Source organism: Ostreococcus tauri, assembly GCF_000214015.3.
Source record: "Ostreococcus tauri WGS project CAID00000000 data, contig chromosome 06, whole genome shotgun sequence".
In the NCBI taxonomy this organism is placed as follows: domain Eukaryota; kingdom Viridiplantae; phylum Chlorophyta; class Mamiellophyceae; order Mamiellales; family Bathycoccaceae; genus Ostreococcus; species Ostreococcus tauri.
In genome coordinates this window covers 646,574-661,126 of record NC_014431.2, presented here as the reverse complement: position 1 = coordinate 661,126, position 14,553 = coordinate 646,574, and the positions used below count along the sequence as shown (strand labels likewise).

Here is a 14,553-nt window from a genome sequence, read left to right as displayed (position 1 = left end):
GCGCGCTCGAGCGCGCGCGTCGACGCGCGCGCGACGCGTCGAGCGACGCGCGCGCGATGCCGGGCGCGGAGTTCGTGGACGTGGGCGTGAACGCGCTGGATTCGATGTTCGATGGGGTGTATCGAGGTAAACGCGCGCACGAGGGTGACATCGCGCGCGTGCTGCGACGGGCGCGTTCGAGCGGGGTGCGATCGATCGTCGTCACCGCAGGGACGCTGGAGGAGTCGCGGGCGGCGGTGGCGCTCGCGCGGGGACGAGAAAAGGAGGGAGGGGACGAACCGAGGGTGTTCGCGACGTGCGGGACGCACCCGACGCGATGCGGAGAGTTTTTGCGTCACGAAGACGGCGGTGCGGATGGATACATGCGGGCGCTGATGACGATCGCGATGGATGGAAAGCGCACGGGGGACGTGGTGGCGATCGGAGAGCTCGGTTTGGATTACGATCGGTTGGAATTTTGCGACGCGGAGACGCAGCGGATGTTTTTTGAGAAGCAATTCGCCCTGAGCGAGGCCACGGGATTGCCCTTGTTCTTACACATGCGCGCGGCGTGCGACGATTTCATGACGATCGTCGAACGGAATCGTCACAGATTCACCGCGGGCGTCGTGCACTCGTTCACCGGAACCGCCGAGGAGGCGCGACGCGTCCTGGCGTGCGACGGCTTGTACATCGGCCTCAACGGATGCTCGCTCAAGACGGAGGAAAACTTAGAGGTCGTCCGAACGATTCCACTCGATCGCGTCGTCATCGAGACGGACGCCCCGTGGTGCGGGATCAAGCCGACGCACGCCGGGCACGCGTTTACGACGCCGCTCGCCGAATGGTCGCCTCCGACGAAGAAGGAAAAATACAATCCCGATCGTTTCGTCAAGGACCGCTGCGAACCGGCGCAGATCGTGTACGTGGCGCAAATCATCGCCCGCGTCACCTCCCGCACCGTCGAGGACGTCGCGCGCGTCACGAGCGCGAACGCCGCGCGCGTCTTCGGCGTCTGACGGCGCGCCGTTCGACGACGCCCGCCCGCCACGGGTCATCCCAGCGAGTCACGGCGGGCCCGACGTCTCCGAATCCGCGCGCGCGTCGTGGGTGTTCTCGTCGTCGCGCTCCCGCGCGCCGCCCGCGTGGCTCGCGTCCGGGCCAATCCCACACATCCCGGTGGGCCAATCCCACACACCCGGGTGGGCCAATCCCGCACACCCGGGTGGGCCAATCCCGCACACCCGGGTGGGCCAATCCCACACACCCGGGTATCTTTCGCGCGCAATCCGCGAACCGGATCACGTCGCGGGTGTCGGTCCATGTATAATAACACAAAAACCGCCATCACGCGCACCCACGACGACCGCCAGCGCAGGCACGCGCGCCGCACGATTAATCCAAACGTCGTCGTCGACCCCCCCGACGCGCGCGCGCGTTCGACACACGCGCGCGCGGGCCTCGCACGCGCACGGTATTTTTCTTCCCCGCTTTCACCATGCGCACCGCCGCGCGCGCGGTCGCGCGAACGCCGAACGCGACGCGAGATGCGCGCGCGCGATCGTCGCGCGCGGGAACGGTCGCGCGCGCGACGACGAGCGAGACGCGCGTCCTCGCCGTCGTCGCGACGGTGGCGTCGAGCGCGATGGAGGTGAAATCGGCGTCGGCGGGCACGGTGAGCGATAGGCTGGCGGCGGTGTTGGACGCGGCGGACGTCGCGGCGGATGGCGCGGCGGATGCGTTCGACCGCGCGATGGGGGTCGCGAATCGCGGCGTGGAGCTGTTCAACGAGACCGCGCCGGTGGTGACGCCGTACATCGACCGAGGGTTGAAGGCGGCGGCGCCGATCGGTGACGCCGTGGGGAAGTACGCGGGGCGAAACGTCGTGCCGGTCGTGAACGAGGGGCTGAAGCAGGCGAATTCGGTCTCCGCGCAGGCGTACAAGGAGGCGTACGCGCAGCTCAAGGCGCAGGGCGTGGACGTCGAGCCGATCGCGAAGGGGTTGAGCGATGGCGTGCAGACCGGTGTGGCGGCGGCGGTGCCGGTCGCGAAGCAAATCGGCGACTACCTCACGAGCGCGACTCCGGAGGAGCTCGCGACGACGGCGGGCGAACTCTTCTTGGCGTACCTCATCGCGCCCGTTTTCTTCAAGATCCTCGGTGACATCGCTCGAGGATACAAGGGCGACTTACGCCCGATCGAGGCGTACGATATGCTTCTCTCCGAAAACGCCGTCGTCGTCGACACTCGCGGCGCTGACGTCACCGTCGCGCTTCCGGGCGGCGCCAGGAAGCGCGTGCTCGTGTGCACCATCGAGAAGTCTGGCTTCGGCTCCGCCGCCGCCAAGGTGAACGCGCTCAAGATCGCTTCCCTTCGCGGTGTCGGTAAGGGCAAGAAGGTGATCATCCTCGACCAAAACGGTGGCAACGCCAAGGCGCTCGCCAAGGCGCTCGCCAAGCAAGGATTCGGCAACGTCTTCACCGTCAAGGGCGGCTACAACGCCTGGTCCCGCGCCGGCTTGGCGACCACTAACGATCGTTAATCGTTTAGTGACTGTACACACCACGTCTACGGCGATGATCGTCGAGACAATTCGATTCAAGCTCTCGTGAGAGACGCGCGCTCGCGCCTCGCTCTCAGGATAATAACACTCAAGACGCGCGGCGCGCACTCCCTCTCTCCGTCTCCCCCACATCGTTCGCCCGCGACCGCATCGCATCGTCCCACATCTCCCGTCTCGTCGTCCACGCGCGAGCTTTCACGCGTGTTCACGTCGTCGTTTCCATCCCCGCGTCTCTCCGCGCGTCGCGTCCATCCCAGTCTCAACCGTCTTCTCAAAACGCGTCCGAGGGTGTCCCGACCCGCACACGCGGACGCGTCGTCCACCTCCCGCGCGCGATGGGCCCGACCGCGCGCGCGGACGAACGCGCGACGTCGTCGTCGTCTGCGGCGGCTCGTCCCGCGCTCGACGCGGCGCGGTGCGTCGTTCGAGTGTCGGACGCGCTCGAGCGAGTGATGGGCGTGACGCGCGACGACGACGCGCGAGAGGCGCTGGCGGCGGCCACGGCGGAGGTCAAGGCGCTCGCGCGATGCATCGCCCCCATGGCGATGTCCGAACGCGATTCGACGGCGAAAGCGAGGGAGACGGCGACGTGGGAGGCGAACGGGGACGCGCGCGGGAGAGCGCTCGCGCGGCGGGTGGAGGCGTTGGAGCGCGCGTTGGCCGAATCGAGAAAGAAGCGAGAGGATCTGGAGCGCGAGGTGGGGGCGGAGAGGAGTGCGTGGATGCGGGAGGCGAAGCGTGAGCTGGACGCGGCGTTGAGACGGGTGGAGGCGTCGAGAAATGGGGAACGGGAGCGGGCGCTGGAGCGCGAGACGCGCAGGCTTCGGGCGGCGAACGAGGAGATGAGAGCCGAGGCGCTTGAGCTGGAACAAGAGCTCGTGCGGTGCGAGAAGGCACGACGACGGTTGGAGAAGGAGAACGAGCTGTTGGTAGATGCGACGCGGGCGGCACGGAAGGAGTTCGAGAGGCGGGACCGGGAGGCGGCGTGCGCGAGCGCCGCGAGACGCGCCGCGACAAACGCGGCTACCGTCGCGATGGCGACGTCGCCGGGACGGACAAAAACGACGAACGGTCAGGGAAGACTCGCACCGTCGCCGTCGCAGTTACCGGCTTACCTTGGGTCGCCGTTTGGGGGCGTTCGAACACGCGATTAGAGAGTCGTTGTATTTCAGACGGAATCAAACAAAGTTATAATTCCTGAGCACCTGTGTTTTCCAAACACGTTCTTCGAGCTTCGCGAACGCCAGATACTCATGGGAAATATTTTAAGCGGAAGATATTGCTTTGTTTTTAACTTAACGATGCGACTACAAATTCTTACTTGTGCGACGAGGCCCAACGTTGCGCGTTTTGGAACATTTGGAGCCACGGGCCCGGTCCGTACGGGTCGATACCCGCGTCGCTCGGCGCCCACGGAACTTGCCAGCCGATGAAGGCGCGCTCGGGGTGAGGCATCATCGCCAAGTGGCGTCCATCCTTCGAGCACAAACCGGCGATGCCGTGCGGCGAACCGTTCGGGTTGAGCGGGTACTGTTGCGTCGGCGCGCCGTCCGCGTCGACGTAGCGTACGGCCGCCTGACCGTTCTTCAACACATCCGGTAACATGCTTTCATCGGGGAACTTCACCTTGCCCTCTCCGTGGGCGCACCAAACACCCATGCGGGAACCACCCATGCCCTTCAACATCATCGCCGGCGTGTTCTCATCAATGCCCACAGTCGTCCATCGCGACTCAAAGCGACCACTGTCGTTGTGGATGAAGCGTGGCTGCTTGGAGTCCGGAAGCGCACCAACGCCACCTTCAGACGGGATAAAACCTAAGAGCGCCATGAGCTGGCAGCCGTTGCAAATACCGAGAGAGAACGTATTCGGCCTGTCGTAAAAGTCCTGGAACTGTTGCTTCAGAGATGCGTTGTAGCGGATACCTCCCGCCCATCCCTTGGCGCTGTCGAGAACGTCAGCGTACGAGAAGCCTCCTACGAAGACGATACCTTGGAACGCGCTCAGGTTGGCGCGACCGCTGAGGAGATCGCTCATGGTGACATCCCACGCCTCCATGCCCGCAGCCGTGATGGCCGCAGCCATTTCGCGGTCGCCGTTCGAACCCTCCTCGCGAACGATGGCCACCTTGACCTTATCCGCCGCACTCATGATCTCCGGCGGCGTCAGGGTCGGCTTGTACGTCAGTTTCCACGTTGGCGCCTTGCGCGATCTGAGGCCCTCCTTCTCCAAGGCAACGGTGGCGTTCGACGCTTGGAGCTTTTCGAGCTCAAAGCTCATTTCCTCCCACTTGTCGCGAATGTTTGCGGTTGAGTCGCTCACGCACTCGGAACCCGCGGCAGACACTGTACACTTACCGTCGTTGGTGACCTTGCCGATCGCGCGAGCGGTGACACCCACGGAGGCGTAGGCACTCATGACGGCCGCTTCATTTTCAGGGGCGACTTCGAGGACGATGGCGAGCTCCTCGGCAAAGCACGCCGACATTGCGTCGTCTCCTGGAAGAGTTACCTCAACGCCCGCGGTCGTCGACGGGAACGCCATCTCGAGAACGGCTGTTATGAAACCACCGTCCGAAACGTCGTGACCCGCACTAATCTTGCGTTCATCAACGAGCTTTTGCGTGGCGCTCCACGCCTCTCTGAAGTATGAGGTATCGTCCATGTCCGGGCTCTCGTCGCCGACTTGGGCGTACGCCTGCGCCAGTGCAGAACCCCCAACGCGACGTTTACCTTCCTTGCTACCGAATTCGACGAGAACGAGCTTACCCGTGCCCGGAAGCTTCAAATCTGGCGTCACCGTCTTGGTGATATCCGGGCACCCAACGTAGCCAGACATGACAAGAGTACCCGGCGTCTTCACGACTTCGCCGCCAGCCTTGGCAGCCATAGACAAGGAGTCCTTGCCACCATCAATGGCGACCCCGAGCTCCTTCATGGACTGGCACAAGGCTTCGCACGCGTCGTACATGTGCGCACCGTCGCCGCCCAACTTCGCGGCGTACATCCAGTTACCCGAGTATTTGATGTAGTCCATCCCTTGCGTGTTGGCAAAGACCATGTTTGTGAGAGACTCACCGAGCGACATGCGCGCCATCGATCGCGGGTTTACCAACCCCTTGAGCGGTGCTTCACCGATGGCGGTCGCGCCGCCCTTGGTATCGAAGTGTGTTTGCGAAATCACGGCGACGTCAGAGAGAGGCACCTGAAGCGGACCGACGCATTGCTGTTGGGCGACCAAACCAGTCACGGAGCGATCGACCTTAGTCGTCAAGAAACGTTTCGAGCAAACCGACGGCAGGAGAAGCACGCGATCGAGCATAGACGCGATCGTTTCGTCAGCCATCATATCGAACTTGGAGTTGAGCGGTTTGTCGCGCTTGAGGTCGTACTTCTTCTTCGGCACGTCACCCAACACAGCCTCGAGATCGAGATCTTCCGGCGTCGGAGTCCCCGGGGGAGCTTCGGGATCGATAACTGTAATGCGACCGCTGCCGGTGACGCTACCGAGTACGGAGAACAAGCAGCGCTCTCGCGCGCAAATCTTCTCAATGATCGGAAGAGACTCGGGCTTGATTAACATAGCAGAGTTTTCTTGGTACTCCGCACCCCAGATCTCGAGCACACTCATCGTGTTATCACCGAGCTTGACTTCGCGAATGTTCACCTCTCCACCCTTGGGGTAGATGAGTTCTTTGCAGACGTTGCAGTTACCACCAGCGCCTTGGTCGTGAATGCTCAAAATCGGATTCTCGCCCATAAGTTCGACGCACGCCTTGACCACACGGTTGAGCTTGTTCGACATCTCCGCGTCACCACGCTGCACGGCATTGAAATCTAAGCTCGCGTTCGCCTCGTCTTCACCGCCAGCCTTGGACGACGCGGCGCCACCACCCATACCGATGCGGTACGCGGGACCGCCGATCTTGACTACGAGCATGCCAATGTCACCCTCCTGCTTCTCCAGATTGGTGTGATCGATCTGCCCGAAACCGGCGGAGAACATGATCGGTTTGATGTACTCCCGTCGCTCGCCGTTTGGCATGCGCTGACCGAAGGTTCGGCAGAAACCCGCGATGACCGGCTCGCCAAACTTGTTGCCGTAATCGGACGCGCCGTTGGACGCGTCAATCATGATTTGCAACGGCGAGGCGAGGTTGGATGGATACTTCGCATCCATGTCTTCGTGCGGAAGCACCTTCCCGTCCAAGCGCAGGTTACCAGTCATGTAGCCGGCGGTACCAGCGACAAGGGTGGAGCCGCTACCGGTGGCGTGCGTGTCGCGAATGCGACCGCCCGTACCGGTCTCTGCACCCGGGTACGGCGCGACGCCCGAAGGGAAGTTGTGCGTCTCCGCAGTGAGAAGAAGATCGAGGTCAACCTCCTTCTTGACCATGGCCGACGGTTCGCCCGCCTTGGCCGGTCGCAGCGGCGTGTTCACAAAGCCGCGAATGGCGGAGGAGTTGTCCTTGAACTGGATCACGCTGTTGTGCGCTCGATCGCCCTCGATGGTCTCTTTTACCATCTTGAACAGAGACTTCTCGATCTTAACGCCGTCCACGGTGAGCTCACCCGCGAAGAACCAGTGCCGAGAGTGCTCCGAGTTGCTCTGCGCCATGTCGAAGAGCTCGACGTTGGTCGGATCGCGACCGATTTCGTCGCAAAACAGGCGCATGTAAAAGTCGAAGTCCTGGTCGTCAAACGCCAGGCCCATCTCCTTATCCACGCGCTCAAGCGCGGCGCGACCTTCGGTGGTGATCGGAACGGTGTACACCTGCTCCGGCGTCACATTGAGCTCGAAAGTCTTGAGCGGTTCGTCGTACACGCACTCCGTCATGCGGTCGTGCACCGCCTCCGCGAACGCCCGTCGAACTTCTTCATCGATCGTCGTCCCGTCCTTCGCGTACAGCTTAAACCTTCGGCTTCGTTCAAGTCTCGTGACGTTCTCCAACCCACACGACTTGCACACGCTCACCGCGTTCGTGGACCACGCGCTCTGAAACGCCAACCGCGGTCCAACCTCGATCACCGGACTCGCGTCTTCGTGCACCAACGCGCTCGTCTCCCCGAACAGCTCCGGCTCGTACGTCTCGCGCAACAACCACGTCATCGTCTCTCGCGCCGCGTCACTCAGACCGCCCACACACTCGGCGTTGAAGCACTGCTCGCTCGTCGCGCGCTCGACGGCTTCGCGCCCCAGTCGCGCGTTCACCTTCTTCACCAGCGTCGCGCACGCCTCGTCCGAGATGAACGGTCGACGGAAGAACCGTTCGATGGTCTTCGTCCCCGCGGGCGCGCGCACCGCGCGCGTCTTCACGCGAGCGCGACGCGCTCGAACGACCGATCGCGCCGCCGACGGCGCGTCGCCGCGCGGACGATCGATCGCGCCCCGCTTCGCGCGCGCGGGCGTCGCGCGCGCGCGCGCGATCGCGCACGGCATCGAGAAAGCGTCGCGCGACCTCTATCGACGGGCGATCGTCGCGCGGTGCGGTCGCGACGACCGACGGCGTCGTCGTCGACTTTTCAAAATGTGCAACAATGTGCGCGCGCGACAGGTAAACCTAGAGTAGTGCGATAGCTTTAAACCCGCCAGAGTACGAGCCGATGACGCGGAAACGACGTCGAAGACGAACGGTCTCTTTCGAGCGACGATCGCGACGGTCGCGCGCGCACACGGCGTCGCGCGCGTCGGTGATCGGGATCGACACCGCGGTGATACCGTCGTGGAATTTTCCTTCACATCCGGGAGGCGCTCGAGGGGTGGAAAGCGCGGTGCGCGGCGGGGGACGCGCGTGGAATCATGCATCGTCTTCGACACGCGGTGCACGAGGCGTTTAAATCCTCGGTGGAGAATCTCACGCCCGCGCGAACGTCGAGCGCGTACGAATCTCAGGGCGTGCTGTCTCCCGATGAATTCGTGTTGGCCGGCGATGCGTTGGTGCGCGCGTGCCCGACGTGGTCGTGGGCGAGAGGGAGCGACGAAAAGGCGAAGAAGTTTTTGCCCAGGGAGAAGCAGTATCTGGTGACGAGACGCGTGCCGTGCGCGAAGCGGGCGAAGGACATGGAGGCGTACGCGGGGAGCGAAATCGCGCTCGGGGGAGAGGACGAGGGATGGGTAAAAGCTGGTGAGGGGCGCGTCGTGGACGGAGGGGGCGGTGATGGGGAGATACCGGACATCGGAACGTTGACGCTCGACGACGCGTCGAAGAAGACGACGAACGATGAGACGATGAAGATCGATGACATTCCGGAGATTGGTGAGGATTTCGAGGACGAAGACGACGATGCGGTTGTGCTGCCGAGCGCGACTGAGATCGCGCGCGCCGCGGGACGGGTGAATGGAGGGACGGAGGATGACGACATCGTCAAGACGAGGACGTACGATTTGACCATCACGTACGACAAATATTACCAGACCCCGCGCGTGTGGTTGAATGGTTACGACGAGAATAGTTTGGTGCTAAAACCATCCAAGACGCTCGAGGACGTGAGCGCCGAACACGCGCAGAAGACGGTGACGATCGATCCGCACCCGCACACCGGGGTGCCCTCTGCGTCGATTCATCCATGCAAACACTCAAGCGTGATGAAAAAGCTCGTGGAGTCCATGCGCGCGGAGCGTGGGGAATCTCCTAGCGTCGAGACGTACATGTTCGTTTTCCTCAAGTTCATCGCGTCCGTGATTCCTACCGTCGAGTACGATTACACCTTGTAAGCATCATGTTCGTATCATACAAAAAGAATACAGCACTAAAAGCAATGTTCTAAAGCTCGTTGTCTACGTTCTCGAGCTTGACGTATCGAATCGAGTCTGACTGGTTCGGCGTCCCGCGATCTTTCCTGAGCTTATTCACCGTGAACCAGGAGCCGAGGAAGAAGTTTATCAGGCCGATTCCCAAAAATAGACGCCCGCCGCCGAATTTATCGTACACGAGTCCGCCGAGGGTGGATCCCCCGAGACCACCGATGGAGTTCACCGCTCCGAAGAGTCCCATCATCGATGCCGTCAGACCTCTCGGCGCGATATCTTGAATGAAATCGTTCGACGTGCTCCAGTACAGACCGAATGTGATTCCGTGGAGAAACTGCACTGGAAGGACTGCCCACGCGTTGCCAAAGTATGGAAGCGCCCAGTAATACACTTGACGCAGAAAGTACGCGAACGGCGTCAAGATCAAGCACCAGTCGAGTGAGAGTGTCCTCTTGATCCACGATCCGTAATAGAAGATCACGACCTCGGTCACGCACGTGCAGAATAACGCGACGCCCATCAACCAGGGCGTCCCGCCGCACTCGTTTAGCCAAAGGAACAAATAAATATCCGTGATGGCCATCGACGCGCCCGCCATGAGGAACAAGAAGAACTTCATCGCCACCGGCGGCTGCTTGACAACACTCCACAGCTGTCTCGGAATCGACGAAGCTGAAATCGGCGCGTGTAGATCCTCCGCGGACGCCACGCGCGAGAACGTGCCGCTCTCATCCGCCTCGGCGAGTTCCTCCTCGCTCTCCTTCTCTGCGCGCGCATCCGCGTCCCCTTCCGTGCCGTGTTGTAGTTTCGTCGATAATAACGCAGCGGCGAGTAAAATCACAAACCATCCGACGAACGGCGCGCGCTCTCGCGTCTTTGGACTTCCTCTCGTCATTATGGCGCCCATCACGGGCGCCGCGACGAACCCCCAACTCACCGCCCCCCACATGCGTTGTCGCCCGTAAGACGCCGAGCCCTCGTCGTGTTCCCCTAACCCTCTCAGCACGTTCCATCGCCGCACCATGCTCCCGCTCGCCGCGTCCGCGAGCGATGTACTCGGACTCGACAGGCACTCCGCGAAGACGACGTAAAACCAAATCGTCGGCCACGCGTGACTCACGTTGATCAGGTGCCCGTACGTCGACGCTTGGCACACCAGGCACACGAAGTGTATCGCATTGTGCTTTTTCGTCGCGTCCGCGATGCCGTTCCACAGTGGTACCGCGATGAAGCCGATGACGAAGCGAATCGCGCCCATGGCTCCAACATGCGTCGCGCTGAGCCCCCATTGGGCGTAGAGCAACGGAAGAAAGGGAATGAGACACGCGAGACCAAGGGAGTAAACGAAGTAAAACGTCTTGCACACGAGAAGGTCGGGCGGGGGACGACCAGGGGTAGAGAAGGGATCGGGCGCGGACATGAACCCAGACCCCGCGCGTCGGCGAGTGAGGCGGAGAGTAAGCAAATCTGTCGTGTCGTTGTTAAAAGTGGCTATCACGCGTTCGCATTGCCCTCGGCGTCGACCTCACCGGCCTCGGGCATGGCGGTATCGTCTTGTTGTTGGTTGCGTTGCGAAACGTACTCGATGGTTTCAGAGATGAGTTGCTTCGCTCGCTCAACCTTCTCCGCGGGTCCTCGAACGTTGACAACTTCCTTTTCGCGGTCGACCTCGAAGAAACAACGGACTTCGCGTTTGATTTGGCTGATACGCGCCCCGCCCTTGCCGATGATAGCGCCGACGAATCCGGCGATCTCGACTGTTGCCTCGACGTCGTGCGCTCTGGCGGCCTGAGCCTGTGCGTCTCGCCACTCCTTAACCGCGTTTGTGGTCTCGATCACCTCGCGCACGAGGGCGAGTCCTTGACCGACACTCTCGGGTGGACCCTTGAAGACGGCGATCTCGTCCTCCTTATTGATCTGCATGGGAATCCCGATGCGTTGTTGAATATCGGTGTGCATGCGACCCTCTCTGCCGATGATGAGACCAACGTAGTTGGCGATGCTCACGCTCTGTTCGACGTTTCCTCGCTCGTCCATGTTCGAGTCGTCGACGTACTCGGCAGGAAACTCCTTAAAGACGCCCGCCTCTTTCGCCTGCGAACGGAGATAGTCGAGCAACGATTCAGAGCGAGCGCGCTTGTCTCCGCCGCCGCTGCCGTGGTCGTCTCGTTGACGCTTGCCGGAGAGTCTATCGAGAATCGAGCTGCGCCCATCGTCCCTAGACCCCTCTTCACGGCGCTTCGGCTGTCGCTCAAGTCGGGCGATAATCATATCTCTGGCCCGTTGCACCGCGTCCGGATGTCCGGTGATCTCAACCGTAGTCTTATCTGTCAGGCACTTCACGTAAGCCCCGGACTCGTGCTCAATGCGCTTTATCGTCTCACCCTTGGGACCGACGATGAGACCGTTGTTGCCCTTGGTGTCCATCACGTATGGTTCTTCCCGTCGATCATCTCTCGGCGGTCCACGCGAATCGTACGAGTCTCTTCGCGGCGGTCCTCGGTCGTCGTAGTACTCCCGAGGCGGTCCTCGCGGCGGTGAGCGCGGCGGGTAATATCCGCGATCACGCGGTGGTTCTCGTCCTCGATCATCATAATACTCCCGCGGCGGGCCGCGAGCGTATCGATCGTCGTAGTACCCGCCTCGTGAGTCGTAATCGTCCCGCGGCGCCCCGCGACCCCACGAATCGTAATATTCCCGCGGCGGCGGCGGTCCCCACCTATCACCCCGAGGATCATCTCTCGGCGGCGGCGGTCCCCACCTATCATCCCGGCGATCCTCCCGCGGCGGCGGCGGTCCCCACCTGTCGCCTCTACGGTCGTCTCGTCGATCCCATCCTCCGCTCGGCGGCGGCGGCGCCCTGCGATCGTCTCTCGGCGGTCCCCATCGATCCGCACCACCGCGTTCTCTGTCATCGCGTCGCTCCTCTCTCGGACCCGACCCTCGTCCACCGCCACGTCCTCCGTTTCCCCATCGTCCACCACCGCGTCCACCGCGTCCACCGCTCTCTCGTCCTCGTCCTCCGCCTCCGTCGCTCGCGTTTCGCTCCGACGCGCGTTCGTTGCCCCCCTCTCGCTCCTTCGCGTTCATCGCCCACGCGCCGTCCTCGCCGTGATCACCATCATTACCATCGTCACGGATCGGGGAGTCCATGCGCAGGAGCTCCTCCGCCGCGGACATGACGCGCGAGAAACGGATCGATGGAGAATTCGCAGATCTCGACCGATGCGATCGATGTCTTCACCGTCGCCGAGCGCGTCGCCGAACGCGTCGAGCGCACTCGTGCGCGCGAACGAACGCGCGTTGAGCGACGCGGCGGCGACGCGGGACGGAACGACGCGAGCGCGTTGAATTGTGGAGGATGGCGGCGCGTGATGAGGAATTAGGGCGCGAGTGGACGCGGCGGGCGGACGGAGCGACGCGGCGGCGGAACGGGTCGATTCGATCTCGGTGATGGGCGTGGACGATGGACGCGCGGAAGATTCGTGTAATCGAATTGAATGAATTGTTACATCGGCACCGGAACGTGCGGGGGAGCGTGCGGCGCGCGCGTTATTCGCCGCCGCCCTTGTTCGGATCGACTTTGAGGACGGCGAGGAAGGCTTCTTGAGGAACCTCAACCTTACCGAACTGCTTCATGCGCTTCTTACCCGCGGCTTGCTTCTTTAATAATTTCTTCTTGCGCGAGATGTCGCCGCCGTAACACTTGGCGAGGACGTCCTTGCGCATGGCGGAGATGGACGAAGAGGCGATGACTTTATTCCCGATGGCGGCTTGAATGGGAATGCGAAACATCTGTCTCGGGATCAACAGTTTGAGCTGATCGACGAGTTGACGTCCGATGGAGTATGCCTTGCTTCTGTGCGTGATCACAGCGAGCGGGTCGGCGGGTTCCTGGTTGATGAGGACGTCCAGACGCACGAGGTCGCTCTCGCGATAGCCCGTCATGGAGTACTCCATCGAGGCGTAGCCGCGCGAGCGCGACTTCATCTCGTCGAAATAGTTCGTGACGACCTCAGCGAGCGGGATATCGAACTTGATTGACGTCCGCGATTGCGAAAGATACGTCATGTCGATGAACTCACCACGACGCTGCGTCGCGAGCTCCATGAGCGTGCCGACGTAGTCGCTCGGAGCGATCATGTCCAGACGGCAGTATGGCTCCTCGATGCGGTCGCGAAGCTCCGGTTCCGCGAGTTCCGCGGGGTTAGAGATGGATTCCATCGTGCCGTCTGTTCTGTACACGTGATACACCACCGATGGTGAGGTGGTGATGAGGTCTAAATCGTACTCGCGCTCGAGACGCTCCTGGATGATCTCCATGTGCAGCAAGCCGAGGAAACCGCATCGGAAACCGGTGCCCATGGCGCTGCTCTGTTCCGGTTCAAACGACAGCGACGCGTCGTTTATCTGCAATCGACCGAGAGACTCTCGCAGATCGTCGTAACGATCGGTGTCTACCGGAAAAATACCCGCAAACACCATCGGCGTCGCCTGAGAGTAGCCCGGAAGCGCCTCCTTGGCGGCGTTCTTTTGCGTCGTGATCGTATCCCCGACGCGAGCGTCCGCGACAGATTTGATGCCACCGATGATGTAACCAACCTCACCCGGGCCAAGTTCCTGCACCGGCACCTTATCCGGACGCATGACCCCGATCTCATCCGCGAAGAACTGCGCCCCGGTGGCCATCATCTTCATCGCGTCCCCCGTCTTCACCGTCCCATCCATGACTCGAAACACCGCCACGACGCCTCGATACGGGTCAAAGTATGAATCGAAAACGAGCGCACGAAACGGTTCATCGGGCGTATCTCGCGGCGGTGGCACGATCTCGACTATGCGCTCGAGAATCTCATCCATGCCGATGTTCGCCTTCGCGCTCGCCAAAATCGCGTCGCTCGCGTCCAAACCCAAAACGTCCTCAATCTCCTGCTTCACCCGATCTGGCTCGCTCCCCGGAAGATCAATCTTATTCAGTACGGTAAAAATCTCCAAATCGTTCTCCAAAGCCAGGTACACGTTCGCCACCGTCTGCGCCTCCACCCCTTGACTCGAGTCCACGACCAGGAGCGCCCCCTCGCACGCCGCCAACGACCTCGACACCTCGTACGTAAAATCCACGTGTCCCGGCGTATCGATCAAATTCAGCACGTACAACTCCCCGTCCCGCGCCACGTAATCCATTCGCGCGCTGTTCAGCTTGATCGTGATCCCCCGCTCCCGTTCGAGTTCCATCGAGTCCAAAACCTGCGCCTTCATGT

General features: G+C 61.9%; 8 protein-coding genes across 8 annotated transcripts; 4 read left to right on the top strand and 4 right to left on the bottom strand.

Moving 5' to 3' along the window:
* Nucleotides 1-56: 56 nt before the first annotated feature.
* OT_ostta06g03850 (TatD family) lies at nt 57-998 on the top strand (the record flags this gene model as incomplete). The annotated part of the gene is made up of 1 exon (XM_003079976.2): nt 57-998. The coding sequence occupies one exon, from the start codon at nt 57-59 to the stop codon at nt 996-998; it is 942 nt and encodes a 313-aa protein (XP_003080024.2).
* A 626-nt stretch (nt 999-1,624) lies between these two features.
* OT_ostta06g03840 (Rhodanese-like domain) lies at nt 1,625-2,521 on the top strand (the record flags this gene model as incomplete). The annotated part of the gene is made up of 1 exon (XM_003079975.2): nt 1,625-2,521. One exon carries the CDS (start codon nt 1,625-1,627, stop codon nt 2,519-2,521), a length of 897 nt encoding a protein of 298 aa, XP_003080023.2.
* A 356-nt stretch (nt 2,522-2,877) lies between these two features.
* Nucleotides 2,878-3,696, top strand: OT_ostta06g03830 (unnamed product; the record flags this gene model as incomplete). The annotated part of the gene is made up of 1 exon (XM_003079973.2): nt 2,878-3,696. The coding sequence occupies one exon, from the start codon at nt 2,878-2,880 to the stop codon at nt 3,694-3,696; it is 819 nt and encodes a 272-aa protein (XP_003080021.2).
* A 163-nt stretch (nt 3,697-3,859) lies between these two features.
* Nucleotides 3,860-7,981, bottom strand: OT_ostta06g03820 (Glutamine amidotransferase; the record flags this gene model as incomplete). The annotated part of the gene is made up of 1 exon (XM_022984091.1): nt 3,860-7,981. One exon carries the CDS (start codon nt 7,979-7,981, stop codon nt 3,860-3,862), a length of 4,122 nt encoding a protein of 1,373 aa, XP_022839286.1.
* Nucleotides 7,982-8,341: 360 nt separating this feature from the next.
* OT_ostta06g03810 (Autophagy-related protein 3, N-terminal) lies at nt 8,342-9,256 on the top strand (the record flags this gene model as incomplete). The annotated part of the gene is made up of 1 exon (XM_022984090.1): nt 8,342-9,256. One exon carries the CDS (start codon nt 8,342-8,344, stop codon nt 9,254-9,256), a length of 915 nt encoding a protein of 304 aa, XP_022839285.1.
* Nucleotides 9,257-9,305: 49 nt separating this feature from the next.
* Nucleotides 9,306-10,712, bottom strand: OT_ostta06g03800 (Major facilitator superfamily domain, general substrate transporter; the record flags this gene model as incomplete). The annotated part of the gene is made up of 1 exon (XM_003079970.1): nt 9,306-10,712. The coding sequence occupies one exon, from the start codon at nt 10,710-10,712 to the stop codon at nt 9,306-9,308; it is 1,407 nt and encodes a 468-aa protein (XP_003080018.1).
* Nucleotides 10,713-10,786: 74 nt separating this feature from the next.
* OT_ostta06g03790 (K Homology domain, type 1) lies at nt 10,787-11,719 on the bottom strand (the record flags this gene model as incomplete). The annotated part of the gene is made up of 1 exon (XM_003079969.2): nt 10,787-11,719. One exon carries the CDS (start codon nt 11,717-11,719, stop codon nt 10,787-10,789), a length of 933 nt encoding a protein of 310 aa, XP_003080017.2.
* Nucleotides 11,720-12,844: 1,125 nt separating this feature from the next.
* OT_ostta06g03780 (Translation elongation/initiation factor/Ribosomal, beta-barrel) lies at nt 12,845-14,551 on the bottom strand (the record flags this gene model as incomplete). The annotated part of the gene is made up of 1 exon (XM_003079968.2): nt 12,845-14,551. One exon carries the CDS (start codon nt 14,549-14,551, stop codon nt 12,845-12,847), a length of 1,707 nt encoding a protein of 568 aa, XP_003080016.2.
* Nucleotides 14,552-14,553: the final 2 nt, after the last annotated feature.